The sequence below is a fragment of the Heliangelus exortis genome, chromosome 8, assembly GCF_036169615.1.
Source record: "Heliangelus exortis chromosome 8, bHelExo1.hap1, whole genome shotgun sequence".
Taxonomy (NCBI): domain Eukaryota; kingdom Metazoa; phylum Chordata; class Aves; order Apodiformes; family Trochilidae; genus Heliangelus; species Heliangelus exortis.
The window spans coordinates 9,739,219-9,754,425 of record NC_092429.1 but is presented as its reverse complement, the minus strand read 5'-3'; the positions used below and the strand labels follow the sequence as shown (position 1 = coordinate 9,754,425).

The 15,207-nt window shown below is 58.6% G+C and overlaps 3 protein-coding genes across 7 annotated transcripts; 1 reads left to right on the top strand and 2 right to left on the bottom strand.

Annotated features, from left to right (window-relative positions):
* Positions 1-1,944: 1,944 nt before the first annotated feature.
* LOC139799015 (selenoprotein Pb-like) lies at positions 1,945-5,253 on the bottom strand. The gene is made up of 5 exons (XM_071750294.1): positions 5,102-5,253; positions 4,191-4,409; positions 3,872-4,084; positions 3,597-3,732; positions 1,945-2,954 (listed from the first exon to the last, which is right to left on the bottom strand). The coding sequence occupies exons 2-5, from the start codon at positions 4,391-4,393 to the stop codon at positions 2,709-2,711; spliced, it is 798 nt and encodes a 265-aa protein (XP_071606395.1). The 5' UTR covers positions 4,394-4,409; positions 5,102-5,253; the 3' UTR covers positions 1,945-2,708.
* Positions 5,254-6,572: 1,319 nt separating this feature from the next.
* On the top strand, positions 6,573-9,604 carry HPDL (4-hydroxyphenylpyruvate dioxygenase like). 2 transcript variants are annotated; one of them, XM_071750293.1, is made up of 2 exons: positions 6,573-6,755; positions 7,922-9,604. In XM_071750293.1, exon 2 carries the CDS (start codon positions 7,933-7,935, stop codon positions 9,121-9,123), a length of 1,191 nt encoding a protein of 396 aa, XP_071606394.1. In that variant the 5' UTR covers positions 6,573-6,755; positions 7,922-7,932; the 3' UTR covers positions 9,124-9,604. The 2 variants fall into 2 exon arrangements, with proteins under 2 accessions (XP_071606394.1, XP_071606393.1); XM_071750292.1 differs by having other exon boundaries at positions 6,574-6,755; positions 7,846-9,604.
* Positions 9,605-9,849: 245 nt separating this feature from the next.
* On the bottom strand, positions 9,850-15,200 carry MUTYH (mutY DNA glycosylase). 4 transcript variants are annotated; one of them, XM_071750288.1, is made up of 15 exons: positions 14,990-15,200; positions 14,479-14,612; positions 13,661-13,700; positions 13,441-13,514; positions 13,275-13,316; positions 13,127-13,198; positions 12,806-12,919; positions 12,478-12,575; positions 12,044-12,188; positions 11,715-11,790; positions 11,456-11,641; positions 11,173-11,318; positions 10,830-10,982; positions 10,643-10,693; positions 9,850-10,414 (listed from the first exon to the last, which is right to left on the bottom strand). In XM_071750288.1, exons 4-15 carry the CDS (start codon positions 13,495-13,497, stop codon positions 10,316-10,318), a joined length of 1,239 nt encoding a protein of 412 aa, XP_071606389.1. In that variant the 5' UTR covers positions 13,498-13,514; positions 13,661-13,700; positions 14,479-14,612; positions 14,990-15,200; the 3' UTR covers positions 9,850-10,315. The 4 variants fall into 4 exon arrangements, with proteins under 4 accessions (XP_071606389.1, XP_071606388.1, XP_071606392.1 ...); XM_071750287.1 differs by lacking the exon at positions 14,990-15,200 and adding an exon at positions 14,803-14,971; XM_071750291.1 differs by lacking the exon at positions 14,990-15,200 and adding an exon at positions 14,796-14,852.
* Between the last annotated feature and the right edge of the window lie 7 nt (positions 15,201-15,207).

The window sequence follows — 15,207 nt, the reverse complement described above, 5'->3', positions numbered from 1 at the left end:
CCCTCTCCTGAGAGGCTCTGCCTGGCTCTTGGCAGGAACAGCACACAAGCCCAGGGCAGCAGGCTGCATGTGATGTGAGGCTGGGGTCTGTCCTCCTCTGGAGCAGTGGCAGAGCCACAGGCACCCAGGGTGCTATGGCACAGCACTGACAGGACCTTAAGTCAGCCCTAGTTCCTTGACCTGGACCCTCTGGTGCTGAGCCAGCCCCCATGACAGCTGAGCACTCCTTGGAGCTCTCTGACTCTGAGTAACAGCATTACCCCTCCAGGCAGCAGCAATGTGAAGAGCCTGATAACTGATAACTCTGTAACAGTGTCACAGCTCTTTCCCATGCCTCGATTTCTCTACCCAATGCAAAATACCAACCCAAGCCTTCAGGGCTCAAAATTTGTCTGCTGGGAGGTAGCCAACTGGTAGCAAAGCAGCAGAGTGCCACAAGACTACCCACCATCACCAGATGTGATTCCTCCGTCTGCCACTGCTAATTGCAGATCTGGTCATCAGCAAGGGAATGCAAACCTCTGTGTGCCCCACTCATCACAATGTCACCTACTTGCATAGGACACCCTTAGGAGCAGTGCAAGGAAGGATGTAGAAATTAATAAAAGGGCTAAGGAAGCACCAGAAGGAAAAAGAAAGATAAAAGTCATCATCATGCTTACAGTATACACCTCTCTCCCCTGGCTGGCTCCTCTGGCATCTCCTGCTGCTGCAAGCCAAGAACCAGAGGCTGAGTCAGATCAGCACAGGGCATGGGCACAGGCTGCTCCCACCAGCCTCTTCACCAGTGCCGGGGTGGGGGTTCTGCCTGGATCTGGTGGAAAAGAGGCCAACCACACATCGATAAGATGAATTAGTTGTCTCAGCAACACCAGCAAAATGAGCAAGAGGAGTGGAGCCCGTGAGGCCCGGCCTGCTTTGTTTCAATTACAGCAGCTGCCAGAAGAAAAAGATAACCTCAATATTGATGGCAGGAGCAGCGCACAGAGGTGCCCTTGTGGGCTGCTGGGAGCAGGTAGAAGAGGAAGGGGGAGGAGGAAGGGAGTGAAAGAGATGGAGGAGGGGATCAGGGTCTCAAGCAAAGGACCTGTGGGAGCACCTGGCTGGCTCTCCAGGACTGGTGAGGAAGACACATCTGATCCTGTTGCCCTCATCCCAGTGAGGAACAGCTCCTCTTCACCCTGGTCTCTGTTCCTGTTGGTGGGCAGAGCATCCTCCTGCAGAGGCAGGGCAGTGGGGTGCAGGATCCCAGGACATGGGACAGAGCATCATCAGCAGGACATGCACTACAGCATAGTTCCTCACAATGCTGAGCAGAAAATCCATCCCTGTACTCCCTGCTCAGGCTGTGGGGCCCAGAGAGGAGGCAGAAGGTTCAAGGGAGGTGTTGAGTGGGGCTGTGTGGGATGATGGATGGAGCTGGAGTGAAGGGCTACAGGGCTGAAACAGGCATGGGGGTGGCCCAGGGTGCAGGCAGGCGTGGCTGCTTGCCAGGCATGCAGCACCCCACAGCTTGAGGACTGGGCAGCCCCCAGCACTGTGCATGCAATGGGGACCAGGCTGGGCACTGGGAACAAGATGCTCAAGAAGACCTTGGACTGCATGTGGGAACTTCAGCCCCATGATGACAGCTCAGGGCAGGCACCCCAACATTATACTTACAAGCCAGAAATCAAGGTGCAGAGACAAACTTCCTCCCAGTGCCCTGCCCAGGAAGGTGGACTGAGCCCTGGGTTAATATCTGGCAAGAGCTAACCAGAAGGTGTGAACAGATGGGTTGTCTTCAATTTTCAGCTGCTCTCTGAACAGGGAAACGTTTTTTGGGGTCCACATCCAGCTCCAGGTTACTCCCTGTGTCCAGAGAAAAGCTCAGGGCCTGCTCAGTGTTGAGCCAGACCTCCACCCTCTCCAGGGAAGGAGCACCAGAGGCCAAGATGAGCAGGGTTCGCTTCACAGAGGTTTTATTTGTACTCTGATATCCGCATCACCCTCCGATCTCACTTCTACCCCAGGATCCTCAAGCCCGTTCTCCCAGGTCTGTGGACTCGGGATACAGCCCCTACATCTTCAAGAGGGGACAAGACCACCATCTTGCGGCCACCCATCACCACTGCACATACCCATGTGCAAGGCCTGGAGGGTCCCCAGGATGTGACAGATATGAGGGTACTGGGTTTGGACCGCGAGAAGCTGCGACCTTCTACTGCTCCTATGCCCCCCATCTCCTGGGATCACATCCTGCAGGGCACAAGCTGTTCCTCCCTTTTCTCCTCAGCCAAGACACCTGGGGGTTCCAGGACACCCAGGGGTGCCAGGACTGGCAGAGCATGCTGCCAGTGCTGCTCCCATCCCAGTTCTCGCCCCTCCACCCCTGCCCTGCCGGTCCATGCAGTGTCAGCCAGCAGTGACCGAGGACCTCCCGGTTTGCACCGTGGGCTTCATTGAGCATGGAAAGGCAGGTGCTGGCAGAGGAAGGCTCAGAACCAAGCCCTGAGGCTCAAAACGCAGCACCTCAAGGGGGCTGAGGGAGATTTTTCATCCCTGGGCATAGCATGGGAGTACAACCCACATGAAGAATGCAGGAGGGGGTTATTATACCAACGCTGATGGTGACCACCAGCCCAAAGCAAGTCCTTTCACGCCTCTGGGAAGCGAGCTGGCATGGTCTGCACACTACGGGGTTCTTCTGCAAGGCTGCACAGCCTGGCTTAGTGCTCATTTCCTTCCTTCTGCTTCTGCCCCTTGGGATGAGACTGGCCGTGCTCTCCATGGTGGTGTTGAGCATGGGCAGCAGGTTTGTGGTCCCCACTCAGGTCTGTGGCTCTGTCGCTGCTGACATCATGGTGGTGGTGAGGATGGAGGGAGTTGTGCTGGTGGATGGGGGTCTCTGACTCCTTCCCCTCTTGTTCTGGAAGTGGGCTTGGGCTTACAGGGACCTCCATGGTACTGTTAGCCTGGAGAAAATAATGCAAGGGCTGGTGCAGTATGTGAAGGCACGCAGCCCTGCAGTGAGCCTGCAAGCACACCTTTGAGCTGAGATGAAAGCCAAACAGCATTTGTCCCAGAGAAATCTGTGTGGGTCAGACCCAGGGTGCAGGGAGGACAGAAGAGTCTGGAGAACATAAAGCACAAGCCTCTGGACATACATCCCTTAGCTCAAGCAGTCTGTGGTCCAGCAAATTCCTGAGCCAGGAAAGGACTTTGCATTTAATATTTCTAGATGTTTTTTTCTCCTAGGAAGGGACTAATCCCTTGTTGATCCCAAAGCAACATCCTTTTCTTTGCTCTGAGCTTGCCACCTCCAGGTCCATTGCCTGTCTTTCTCTGTATCAGAATAGCCAGGAGCCCTAGTTAGCTTTTCCAGATCTGGGCTATGATCCCTTTAGTCCCCTTCTACTCAACCTGAAAGCTCTGGCCTATTTAACTGCCCTTCCTTCAGACCTTTCATCATCTTCCCTCTTAACCCTGGCTGAGGGTGGCTGCCAGCACAGAGCCCATCCCTTATATGAAGATAAGATTGGGTTGGTTTTTTTTCTGATGTGCAACACCAGAGGAAAGAAGGGAGCCCAGCTCCAGCGAGCATCCCTGCTCCTTACCTCCTCAGTGGCGTTGGGGTAGAGGGAGCAGTTGCCACAGAAGTCTTTGCTGTGGGTGAAGCGGATGGCCGACTCCACATAGGGGAAGTGGAGGAAGCTGTAGGGCAGCTGGATGTGGAAAGCCAGGCGGCCACACCTGCGGGGAGAAGCCACGGCCCAGCTCAAGGTGGAGGCTCTGGGAACCCCCTAGCCCAGCCATGGGGGAAGCTTTAGGAACCCCACCAAACACTCCTAACACCTCAGGAAAACTTTGACCAAGATTAGGGGATACTCACCTGTCATAGATGAGGAAGTCATCCTTGTCACCCCCCAGGACCTGCCAGACATCGGGATCCTCAGGCTCTGGCTGGAAGACGGAGACACCTGGGGGGGCATGGCGCTCCAGCTCCCCAAACATGGCACGGGAGAGTGGTGCCTTCTCATTGACAATCATGTAGCGAATGTCAACAATGCCATGACGGGCCAGCCTCTCCTGCAGGCCCCCGAGGCTGCAGGGAAGGAGGTGCTGAGAAGGGGGGTGCCACGCTGGGGGGGCAAACACGCTGTCCCCCACAATGGCGGGGCTGGGTTTGGGGTAGGGAGAGAGGGGCTCACCTGCGGGCCTGCAGCAGGCAGAAATGTCAGCTGGCCTTCAGCAGGGCTACCACGGTCACCTGCCCTAACACCTCCTCCATGGGGCTCGAGCCATTGACACTCCAGGCCGGTGCCTCCTGGCAGAGCTGGCTGCTGTTGGTCACCCCCTCAGAGGCTGAGGTCAGCCCCAGCCAGAGGGCCAGGGCCACCAGCAGCAGCCCCATCCCGGTCCCCTCACCCCTGGCGGGAGCAAATGAGGCATTAATCTCCCCTCTGCCCCAGGCCTCAAGCTGGTGGGATCCTTCCAGCCCTACTGCAACCCTGTACCCCTCCCTGCACATGGGACACCTGTAGTGGTGGGGTGAGGAAAGGGAGATAAGGGACTGGGGTGATCAGGGAGTGGGTGACCAGGGACTGGGGTGATCAGCTCCCAACAAGCGCTGCACCCTCAGTGGTGGCTTTTCTGCCAGAGCCAGGTGCCTCGATCTCCCCCCAGCAGTGGAGGCACCCACACCATGTGCCAGTGAGGGGGAAGGTCCTGCTCCCCCATGGTCTGTCTTTGCCCCAGAGATGCAGTTTCCATAGCCCTGGACACCAGCAAGGAGTCAGTGGGGCAGGGATGGTTTCACCTTCAGGTCACCTTGAGAGTCTTCAATGCCTTACAAAGAACTCGAGGGGTGCACAGAGCCTTTAAACCCCCAACCCTCCAACATCTGCCTTAAGCCCCCTTCCTCCCACAGCCCCTTAACCCTGCCCACCCCAAGACATGACCCATCCCTCTAGCATCCAGCAAGCTTAATGGGCAAGGAGAGGACACAGGGTGGGGGATAATCCCGGGAGGTGAGGAGGGAGCAGGAGGCTGCAGGGTGTAGTCAGGATGGATGTACCCCCAATCCCCAACCCTCTTCCCCACGAGAACGGGCCCTCCGTACCGCTCTTCCCGCTGCCGTCCTCCGGCCAGACCTTGGCTCCAGGCACCAGTAGCTCTCGCCAGTGGCCAGCTGGACCCGGTCTCCCTTATATCTCCTGTCCACTCTCCCCGCCCAGGAGGGAGGAGAAGAGCCCAGCGTGAGCCGGGACTGTGCCACTTGTTGCTGCCTCAGGGGACAGCAACAAGGCTGGCACTGTCCCCCTCTGTGCCATGCAGCTTCAGGGTCCTGCTGCCACAGAGCAGCCTGAGCAGTTCTGAGACAAAGCAGCGCCTGGTGCTGGGCTGGAGCAGGGGGTGCCAGGCAGTGCCGTGGGGTGAAGCTGGTCATGGCCACTCAGACTCCCCCCACAGACACAGTGGGCCAGAAGCATTGACACTTGCATCAAAGGGTTGCAGGACCAAGGGGTGACACCAAACTGTACCACCCATAATGTCCCAGGAGAGCCATCTCACTGTGTTCAAAAAGAGAGGTACCTGCTCCACAACCTTGGGATGCTGGAATTCCCTGCCCCACGTGTGCCACCCCAAAGGCCATGCTGCCCTTCCACACAGTGTCACATCTGCTCTTGGGCCATGCTTATCAACACAGCAAACCCCTGATGTCCAGTCTGGCAGCTCCTGCCCAGATCCGCACCAGTGGGGCTGTGGTGGCCGGAGGAACCAGAGATCCCTTGGGAAATCACAGCGCCAGTAGATTTCCTCCCCAGCCCCCTGCAACCAAACAAGAGGAGCTCACCACTTTGGCTGCACATGGACATCTCTGCAAATATTTGAACAGTTTATCGTACCTGGGCTCAGTACAAAAACATGATAAGGCAGGGAAGGGCAGCACACACAGACACAATTGGCGCAGCGACATGGTCCCAGGCACATGAAGGGGGGTGCAATCCCTCTGAAAACAGCCACCAACAGCAGGGAGAGAGAGGGGGGCTGGAGAGACTCAGGGATGTCAGCAAAGACATGGGAGGCCATGCTTTGGGATCAGGAAGCAGGCACAGCTCTGCAGGGTCAGCGAGGAGCAAACTCATCCCTGACGGACTCCAGACCCTTTGCAGAGCTGTCACCCCCCACCCACACACTGCTCCCCTCCAAGTTCCCACAGGTACCCACGCACCATGAAGCGCCCAGCAGAGACACGTGTAGCCCTTGTTTCGCCCTGCCCCGTGGGATTCGGGACAGCAGGGAATAACCTGGCACAGACAGAAGCCATTTTGTCACCAGTCCCTGGGGAACCCCATCCACCACATGGCAGCCGGCTCCTCACCACCCTTTGCTCATCCCCGCCACACTGCCTGCAGTTAGCAGCCCGGGAAGCTTTTTTTTGCTTTTTCTCCAAACACAGCATGGCACCTCCGGGGTCAGTGCAAACTTTTGGCACCTACACCGGGTGGGACAGCCACAGGACCCTGGCTTTAAACCCTCCGGAGCATCTCCACGCCCTGTGCGTCATCCCCCCGAGGGCACCCACCGACCCCTCCCTCCCGCCGGGCAGGCTCCCCCATGGCGTGGCAGGTGGCTTGGCAGCCTCCGTGACACCGCCAACCCCTTTCCCCGTCCCGCCGTGGCCTGCTGCGTGCTGGGGAGGAGCGAACTGAACCGCCTCTCCGGGGCCGGCCCCTGCCCCGGCATCCCCTTCGTCCGCAGCCTTGACCCCGGTGAGGCGCGGGCGGGCTTGGGCGCTGCAGGACCCCGCGGGCAGGGGGGTGGCGGGGGCTGGGTGGGTGGGGGGCGGTATGGGGGACAGTACAGGGGTGGTGGGAGCAGGGCGGGACTGGTGCTGATCTCCCAGGGCACAGAAAGGGAAAAGAGGGCAAGGAGGGGTCGATGACGCCTGCCCATGTGGTCACCGGGCTTGGGGTCCCAGCAAGGAACACCCCCCCAGGGGAGGGAGGGGTGCGCCGATGTTGCTCATTTCTCGCCCTCAGTGTTGCAGAGCCCTCTGCCCTGCCCAGCATCCAGCCCTTTTTGGGGGTGGAAGAGAATATTTAGACAGGTCTCTTTCCCTCACCCCCATGGACATCCGTGGGGTCCATCCAGGGCAGCTGGTGTGTCGTATGGGGCTAGGAAGCCTCCGTGGGATGCTTATGAGTTTTGGGCAGATGTTTCATCCCACATTCAGTGTGACAGCTGCTCGGGGCAGAGGGAGGTCACTCCCTGCAACACCCCACCTGGTTCACCCTTTGTGCCCCTAGGGCAAGGTCACTGCCTGAAGCATGGCAGCTCCATGCTGTCCCTGCTGGGGAGAGGAAGGACACAGCATCCTGCTCTGACCCCCCTGCTCTCCCCCACCATTTGTGGGACACCACTGACAAGTACCGGGGCAGCACAGGAGCACTTTAGCTGTAAATAGCACAGTGCTGTGTTTGCCAGTCCAACCTCCACGTTCCTGGTACAGCGTATCCCTCCCCACAACCCTTGTCCCCATACTCTGTTTATACGTGCAGCACACCCAATTCACCTGGATTCCCCCAGGAACCTCCCTGCAGAACCCTCAAGGGACACATGGCTCCAGAGGGGAGCTGCTGTGGCCAAGGGTCAGGGCTTTGCTCCTCTGAGACCCCAGGCATGGGGCAGTGGAGTGACAAGTGGTGGCACAGCTCAGCATCCTCGGGTAGCTCGCTCCATCTGATCTCAAAAGGTCCCCCCTGCACAGCATGTATTGGCTCATGAAATGCACTTAAAATACATGTACTTAAGGAATGCAAATTTACATGTCTCTGCCTCTGTGCATGCAAATGCACCCAGGCTCTGCACAGGGTGGAGGAATGGCTCCTTCCCACAGCCGGCAAGCCCTTCCTGACCCTGTGCATCCTCCCCACAGCCTGCCCAGCAATGGCAGCCTCACTGAGCCGCCCCTGCTTCATCTCCCTCCACATGCCCTACAGGCAGGGCTGGGCCCAGGACTTGGTCAACACCTTTCGCTTCCAGCCGGTGGCCGTGCGGGAGACGCCCCGTGTCCGGCAGTTGGCCTTGCGCCGGGGAGCCGCCATCTTCCTCGTCAACGAGCGCCTGGCACCAGGGCCCACCAGCACCTCCTCCTGCGATTTCCTCTACGACGTGGACCCCCAGCCTACCCTGGGCACGGCCTCCAATGTTTGCTTCGAGGTGGATGACGTGCCAGGGCTTTGCAAGCAGCTGCAGAGCCAGGGATGCTCCCTGCCAGTGCCCCCCACAGAGGTGAGGGATAATGGTGGCTCCGTCATCTATGGGGTGGCAAGCTCCATCGTGGGCAACATCAGCCATACTCTTCTGGACCGATCCCGTTACCGGGGACCATTTCTTCCTGGTTTCCAGCCCATCCAAGGAGCCCCCTCAGCTGCAGGGGATGGGATAGATATCAATCACTTTGACCACATCACATATGTCTGCCAGCGGGGCAGTGCCCGGGCAGCTCTGGACTGGTACCAGCGCTGCTTTGGCTTCCACCGTTTCCTGCTGAACCCACAGGAGAGGCCAGCTGAGGGGTACGTGCTTGGTGGACAAGGGGTGGGCATGCTGCTTATGGCACTGCAGAGTGCCCAGGGTGCCCCAGCACACGGCTGCAAGCTTGTCCTTGCTGAGTCCCTCTCAGAGGATGGTGCCAACCAAGTCGACACTTTCCTAGAGCAGCACGGGGGGCCTGGGATCCAGCATGTCGGCCTCCACACCACTGATATTGTCTCCACAACTAAAGCTTTGCAGCAGTGGGGTGCACAGTTCTTCACACCCCCCGCCACCTATTACAGCCACGGGGGCAAAGCAGAGGAGATCCAGAGTGCTGGGCAGGACCCCCACAAGCTGTCAGAGCTGGGCATCCTGCTGGACACCATGATACCCAGGGACAAGGGCCGGCCACGCACCAATGTCACAGAGACCCCTTCCCAGGAATATCTGATGCAGATCTTCACCCATCCCATCTTCTCTGAGGAGACCTTCTTCCTGGAGCTCATTGACCGTCGGGGAGCGCTAGGCTTTGGGGAAGGCAATATAAGGGCACTGTGGAAAGCTGTGCAGGTCTATATGGCCCAGCAGCAGCAGCAGTAGTGACAGCAGCGCATTGTTCCTCCCTCAGTTCCCCACCCTCTCTGGCCCAGCCCTGGGGGAATCGACCACTGTAGAGATGCCAGCAGGTGCCTGTGGCAGGGACCAAGGTAGGTCTCCAGGTCAAGCCAGAGCAAAACTCAGTGTGACAGCAGGTTGCTTAGAGCTGGGCCCACATCCACTGGGATAGAGAATGATTTCTCCCTTTCCCTGGGTTCCCATTTAATTATCAGCCTCATCTGAAGAACTTTCTGCCTTAGTTTCATCTTGATCTAATCAGAACGTGCGGCATGGCCGAGGACACTGTCATCAGAGGAACACGCACAGATGTAGAGGGATGAGGGGCAGCCAGAGGGGAGTGGATAACCCAAGGGCCATGAACACTGCTCTTGCCAACAGTTACCACCCAGAGCATGACCTGCCCCTGTACAGGGCAAGTGATGGTATCTGGCTTCTCTCAATTAAAGAATTAACCTGCAAGCACAACTTTGGCTTTCTTTCTTCTTCCATTTAACATCTGCCAAGTGCAAGGTGAGGATGGAAGCACACTTTTCCACCCCTTTTCCATGGTCACCAGCAGTTAAAGCTCGGCCAAGAGGCTCCTTGCTACATTAACCAAGAAAGCACTCCTGTCCCCAGCCCAGACACACACATCCTGACAGCCATCCTCATCTCCAACTGCAGACTGCCTGACAGCCCCAGCTTAGCACAGTGCAAGAGGCAAGAAAGTAACTTAAAAAACCCAAACACTTCAGATTTATTCTTAGAAAGCCCATGGCTCAGGTTCAGTAAAAAACAAGTGTATAAAAAGGGCTGTTGGGGGTCAGGAAGAGTACGGAAGCATCTACAGTAACTGGCTGGTGGCCCAGGTGCAAGCATGGACCAGGGCATGTGGGTAGCTGGGGACAGACTGTGGAAGTGACAGCCACAGTTCTCCTGCTCCTGGAGAAATACTCTGCTGTAAACCAGAGCAGTGGCTATACCAGACCAAACAATCCCAGGAGGGCCCCAGCCAAGAGGGAAAGGCTCTGGGTGACATCCAGGACCAGAGTGGCCACAATAAAGTGCAGTTCCCAGGAGATTATGACAGGGCCCTGGGGTGGGCACGCAGCAATATGGGGGACACCATCCCCATGCCCTAGGCATGACTCACTGCAGGATGGGTCTCTGGTCGTCTCAGCTGTTGCAGGTGCTGTCATGGGGAGGTGGGTGTCTGGAGGAAGGCACGCAGGGAGAGCTGTGTCCCAGTGCTGCCTGCTCCCTGTGGCTTTGGACCACGCTTCCTCTTGGAGCCCTGTGGGAGAGACACAGGAGCTAAGCCAAAGCCCAGGATGCCCCATAGCCTCCAGGGACTGCCGTGGAGACAACGGGGGACCCTGGTATCACGGACATCCAGGGGCAAAGCCAGCAGATGCAGCCCTGCCCCAGGCTGGGGATGCTCCTGGGACCGACCCCACAGCCCAGGAGGGCTCCAGCAACCCAGAGCAGCTCCCAGGGCTGCACCCCCACCAGCAATGCCCACCTTGCCCAGGCTGCTCTCCTCCCCACGCTGCTTCTCACACACTTTCAGCACCTGAAGGAAGTACAAGAAGGCAGAGTGGCTGAACTGCAGCTGGGTCCCAGAGCCGGGACAACCCACAAAGGCTGGGGGCATGGCTGGGACCCTGTGGAGACAGGGAAGTGAGTAAAGGCACAGATTCCCCCAGTACCTTCTTCATGGCTGTGGACACAGCTGAGGCATAGAACTCCTTCTCTGTCACCCAACGGGATGGTGACAAGGCAGGATCCAGGGTGATGTCTGCATCCAGGGGCAGGGAGTAGACCACATACGTTTGGTGGATATGAGAGAAGATGTGGACAACCTGCAAGAGGATGGGAATGGGCAGGCAGCAGGGGATGCCTGGCTTTCTCAGCTGGCTCACAAGTGCAGTGAGTCTGCCAGGGCTCTGAGGAGCAAGGCAGGACTTGGGAGGGATGACAGCAGGAAAGGAGGACCCTCTTCCCCCCATGATGTGCCCCCACAGCCAAGCACACCTCTGGCTCCAGGCTCACCTCTCCAATGAGCTGTAGGCTTCCCACTGCCACAGGCTGCCCCATCCAGGCTCGGAGGTGATCTGCCAGGACCTCCCTCTGCTCCTCTTCCTGCAGATCCTGGGCCAGTGGGAGGCTGGGGAACTCCCAGAGCCCAGCCAGGAGACCTGGGGAGGGGGCACAAAAGGGACATAAGCCAGCAAGAGGCACATTTAGAGCCAACTGAGTCTCAACACATCCTACTCCCAGGTTGCACTGTCCCTCGTGCAGGTGTCTTTGCTGCCCTCACACCCAGCCCCATTACCCGAGCTGGGTCTCTGCACAATGAGGTACTCTGGGGCTCCATGGCAGCCCCTTCGCTCCAGCACACACGTGGCTGTTCGTGCCACCCGTGGCTGCTTCTTCGCTGCTTTCCGGGGGAAGTTGGTCACCCCCAGGCTGCTGTCCCACGGCTCTGTGGCTGGGGGGCACAGGGGGCAGCCCCCAACACCTGCAAATGATGTTAACAGTCACCACATGGCCCAGACCCAGAGCCACCCACAGGGATCTCCCCAGGTGCTTACCACAGTCCTCAACATCAGGCACTGGGACAGGTTTTCCAAACAGCTTCTGAGAGGCAACAGTTAGCTCCTTCTCCATCTGCAAGGGGGGACAGGAATGGGGATAGGATCATGTGTCAGCCCATCATGCCCCCATGCATGGTTGGCACCCAGTGAGGATGCAGGATGTGATGCCCAGCCAAGTACAGCTTGCAGCACTGGTCTGGGACAGGGATGGCTTGTAAGAAGCTCCAGAGGGGACCTGGGATGACCTCCTGCCACCCCCCTGGGACAACTGGCAGTCACTAGCTACCCACTGTTAGGGAGGAGACAAAACTTGGGGCCGTACTTACCCTGTGCCGTGCTTGGCAGTGCTGCTTCACAGGGCACTCCCCACACAGTGGGGCCTTGGGCACACACACAGTTGCCCCCAGCTCCATCAGGGCTTGGTTAAAATCCCCAGGGCGGCTCCTATCTACCAGGGTATTGGCCATGTCCCTGGGAGAAATGGCAGTGAGTGACACAGGGCTCTGCAGGAACAAGGCCCCGAGACCTCCACCTGCCTCTTGCCTGCAAGAGGGGATGCTCCCAGGTAGGCAGAGGCAACACAGGTCCTTTTCTCCATCACTCCCAGCAGCACCAGCTTCCTAAGAGCTCCCACACCTCAGGCCACTCTGCCTTTGCAGGCTCGGCTTCCCCAGGATCCTGCCTTTGGCCACCAACAAGCACAGCCATGATTGCCACAGCTTGGAGCAGGGCTGGAGTGTGGACAGAGTGTTCCCCTTACCAGAGCCAGTCGATGACAGCTGGGCTGCTGGAGTCAGCACCGATGCAGCGCAAGCGACACAGGACCCGGATCACGTTCCCATCCACCACACCAGTAGCCTGGGAGCAGGAGCTGGAGGTTACCCAGCTGGGAGGTGCCTGTGCTCATGGCAAGGCAGGAGCTCCCAGCATGGAGGGGGATACACGTGCAGCCGACCCACAGGTCAAGCTGGGTGGTAGGAGATACACCCCAGTGCAAGGCAGAGTTGGAGGCAAGCACAGCCCTGGGGCTGTGGCAGAGAGGGGATACCCTAACGTGTCCCTGCCAGCCCCTGACATCCAGATCTCACCTGCCCATAAGAGATAGATGCGATGGCTCCTGCTGTGTATCGGCCCACTCCCGGCAACAGCTTCTGCAGGTCCTCAGCTGTCCTGGGCATCTGGCCTGCCAGCTCAGACACCACCTGGCAGAGAGGAGATTGGGGTCAGGAGAACAGCAAGGAACTGGGCATGCAACCCATTTTAGCCGTAAGGAGACAGGTTCCCAGCCTCTGTATCCTGGTGCCAGAAGCACCCAGCCCCAGTGAGGCAGGGCAGGGGGGGAGCCAGCACCCACCCAGGGGCCACAGAGGGCTTTGGAAACACCTCCCACACCCCTGCACCAAGGGCACCTTCCTTGCTGCCTCCTGCAGACGCTTCCCTCGGGAGTAGTAGCCAAGTCCTGCCCACAGCTCATTCACCTCCTGCTCCAAGAGACACGGCAGTGTTAGATGAAGATCCACAAGGACAGGGACAGCACCTGGACACAGCTGTGCTCACCTCCAGGGATGCCTGTGACAGAGCCTGAAGCGTCGGCCACTTCTGTGGTACAGAAGGAAAAGGACAAGTCAGGGATAATCAGAGCTGTGCTCTACAGCCAGGGAACTGCCACAGGCAGTGGAGAAGGTCTCCAAAAGGGGAGGACAGGACTCTGAAGAGCAGTCACCTGCATCCAGCGGTTATAGTAGTTGATCACTGTAGCCACCTGTGTCTGCTGCAGCATGATCTCAGACACCCACACTGCAGGGAGCAGGGCAGGATCAGAGCAGAGGCACCAACACCACCCACACCTTGTGCCATGGCCACTTTAAGGCTGGTTACAGACACCACTCCTAGGACCCATGTGGGGCCCCACATGTGCTGGGGGTGCAGTCCCTGCTCCTCACCTGCGTACGCCCGCCTGTTGGAATCTGACTCAGTTGCAGCCTGAAAGAGAAGATGATGGAGTGAGGGAACCAGGGTGACACAGGACCACACCACAGAGGGGACCTGCTTATGAAATATGTTCTTGTGGTGTGTTCTGCATGGGCATCTGCATAGGAACATTTCCCTCAACTGCTCAGAAGTTCTGAATTTGGGTTAAATCAAGCAGCACCAAGGCACCTTCTTCCTGACGAAGTACAAGAGACATCATGCATCTTCCACCTAAAAACTTCAGCTCAGAGGTTCAAAAATCCCACCAGAGGTGTCCCAGCCCTGACCCCACTGCAGAGAAGTGATCACAGGCACATGTAAATCCTACAGAAGGGCCATACATTTCCAAGCACCGTTCCAATAGGTGCTGCTGTAAAGCTAACAACCACCCCAGCACCCCAACACCCCAACCACCCTCTGCCCTCTCATTGCACTACCCTGAGCAGGCAGGAGCCCTGATAAGACGTTCACATAAAGCAAATACACAGAAAACGTTTTCCTTGCAGCACTCATTACTGCTGGGTGCCATGGAGGCAGGAACAGGAAAGTTCTCCAGGCTGGAGCTGATGTCTGTGGTTTCACCCTGAGCCCTGCCTTACCACTGGTACCCCGGGACCGGCTACACACCACCCACCTCGGAACCGCCTGGACTAGCTGGGAGCACGCTCCCATTTCCATCACCCTTTTCCATGCACCGAGAGATGCATCAAATAGGACAAGACACCCCGGTGACCTCGGCAGCACTCCCCCAAGGCAGAGGGACTGGTTCCCCACCACAGCCTCCCCTTACCAGCCTCCTCCAGGGAAGGTCCCTCTTGCATTCATCGTACCAAGCCAGCAGGTTCCTGCGCAAGGCCTCCACCTCAGCCGGGTCGCTGAAGAGATGCCGGGCGGGCGGCGGAGCAGGCGCGGGAGCCAGGGCCCCTGCGGAAGAGCGGCGAGGGGTCAGGACAGAAGATAGTGAAAGGCTGCGGGATCTGCAGCACCACGGGAGCTCGAAAAACCCGATGCCGGACGGGCGAGCACCGAGCCTTTCGAGGCTGCAGCAAGCACGGCCAGCTCTCCGGTGCCCTTCCACCCCCCACCCCGACCCAGCCCTCCCACTACCGGCCACCTCGATGGAGCGACGCGTCCTTCCTGCTCCGCCCCGCCGGGACCGACCTCCCGCCGCTGCCGCCCGTCCGGAGGCCCCGGGCAGTCGCCGCCCGCAGGTGCCTCATGGCGGAGCCGGGGCCGGGGGAGACTTTCCCGGGAAAATGTTTCCCTCCCAGCGCCCCGCCCCTCGGGGAGGCTCCGCCCACCTGCCTCACGTGAGCCAATCGGAGCGAGGCGGGGGAGATGGCACACCGGGAGGGGGCGGGGCCTCCTGGCGCGCTGGAGCCAATCAGCGCTGTCTCTGCCTCTTGTCCCGCCTGTCGCGCTGGATGGACCCCAAGGGGTGCTGGAGCTAAATGCCCCTTCAGTTAAAAACCAAGTTTCAGAGGAAAGCGGGTTTTTGGGAAAGGAAAAAAAATGCTTC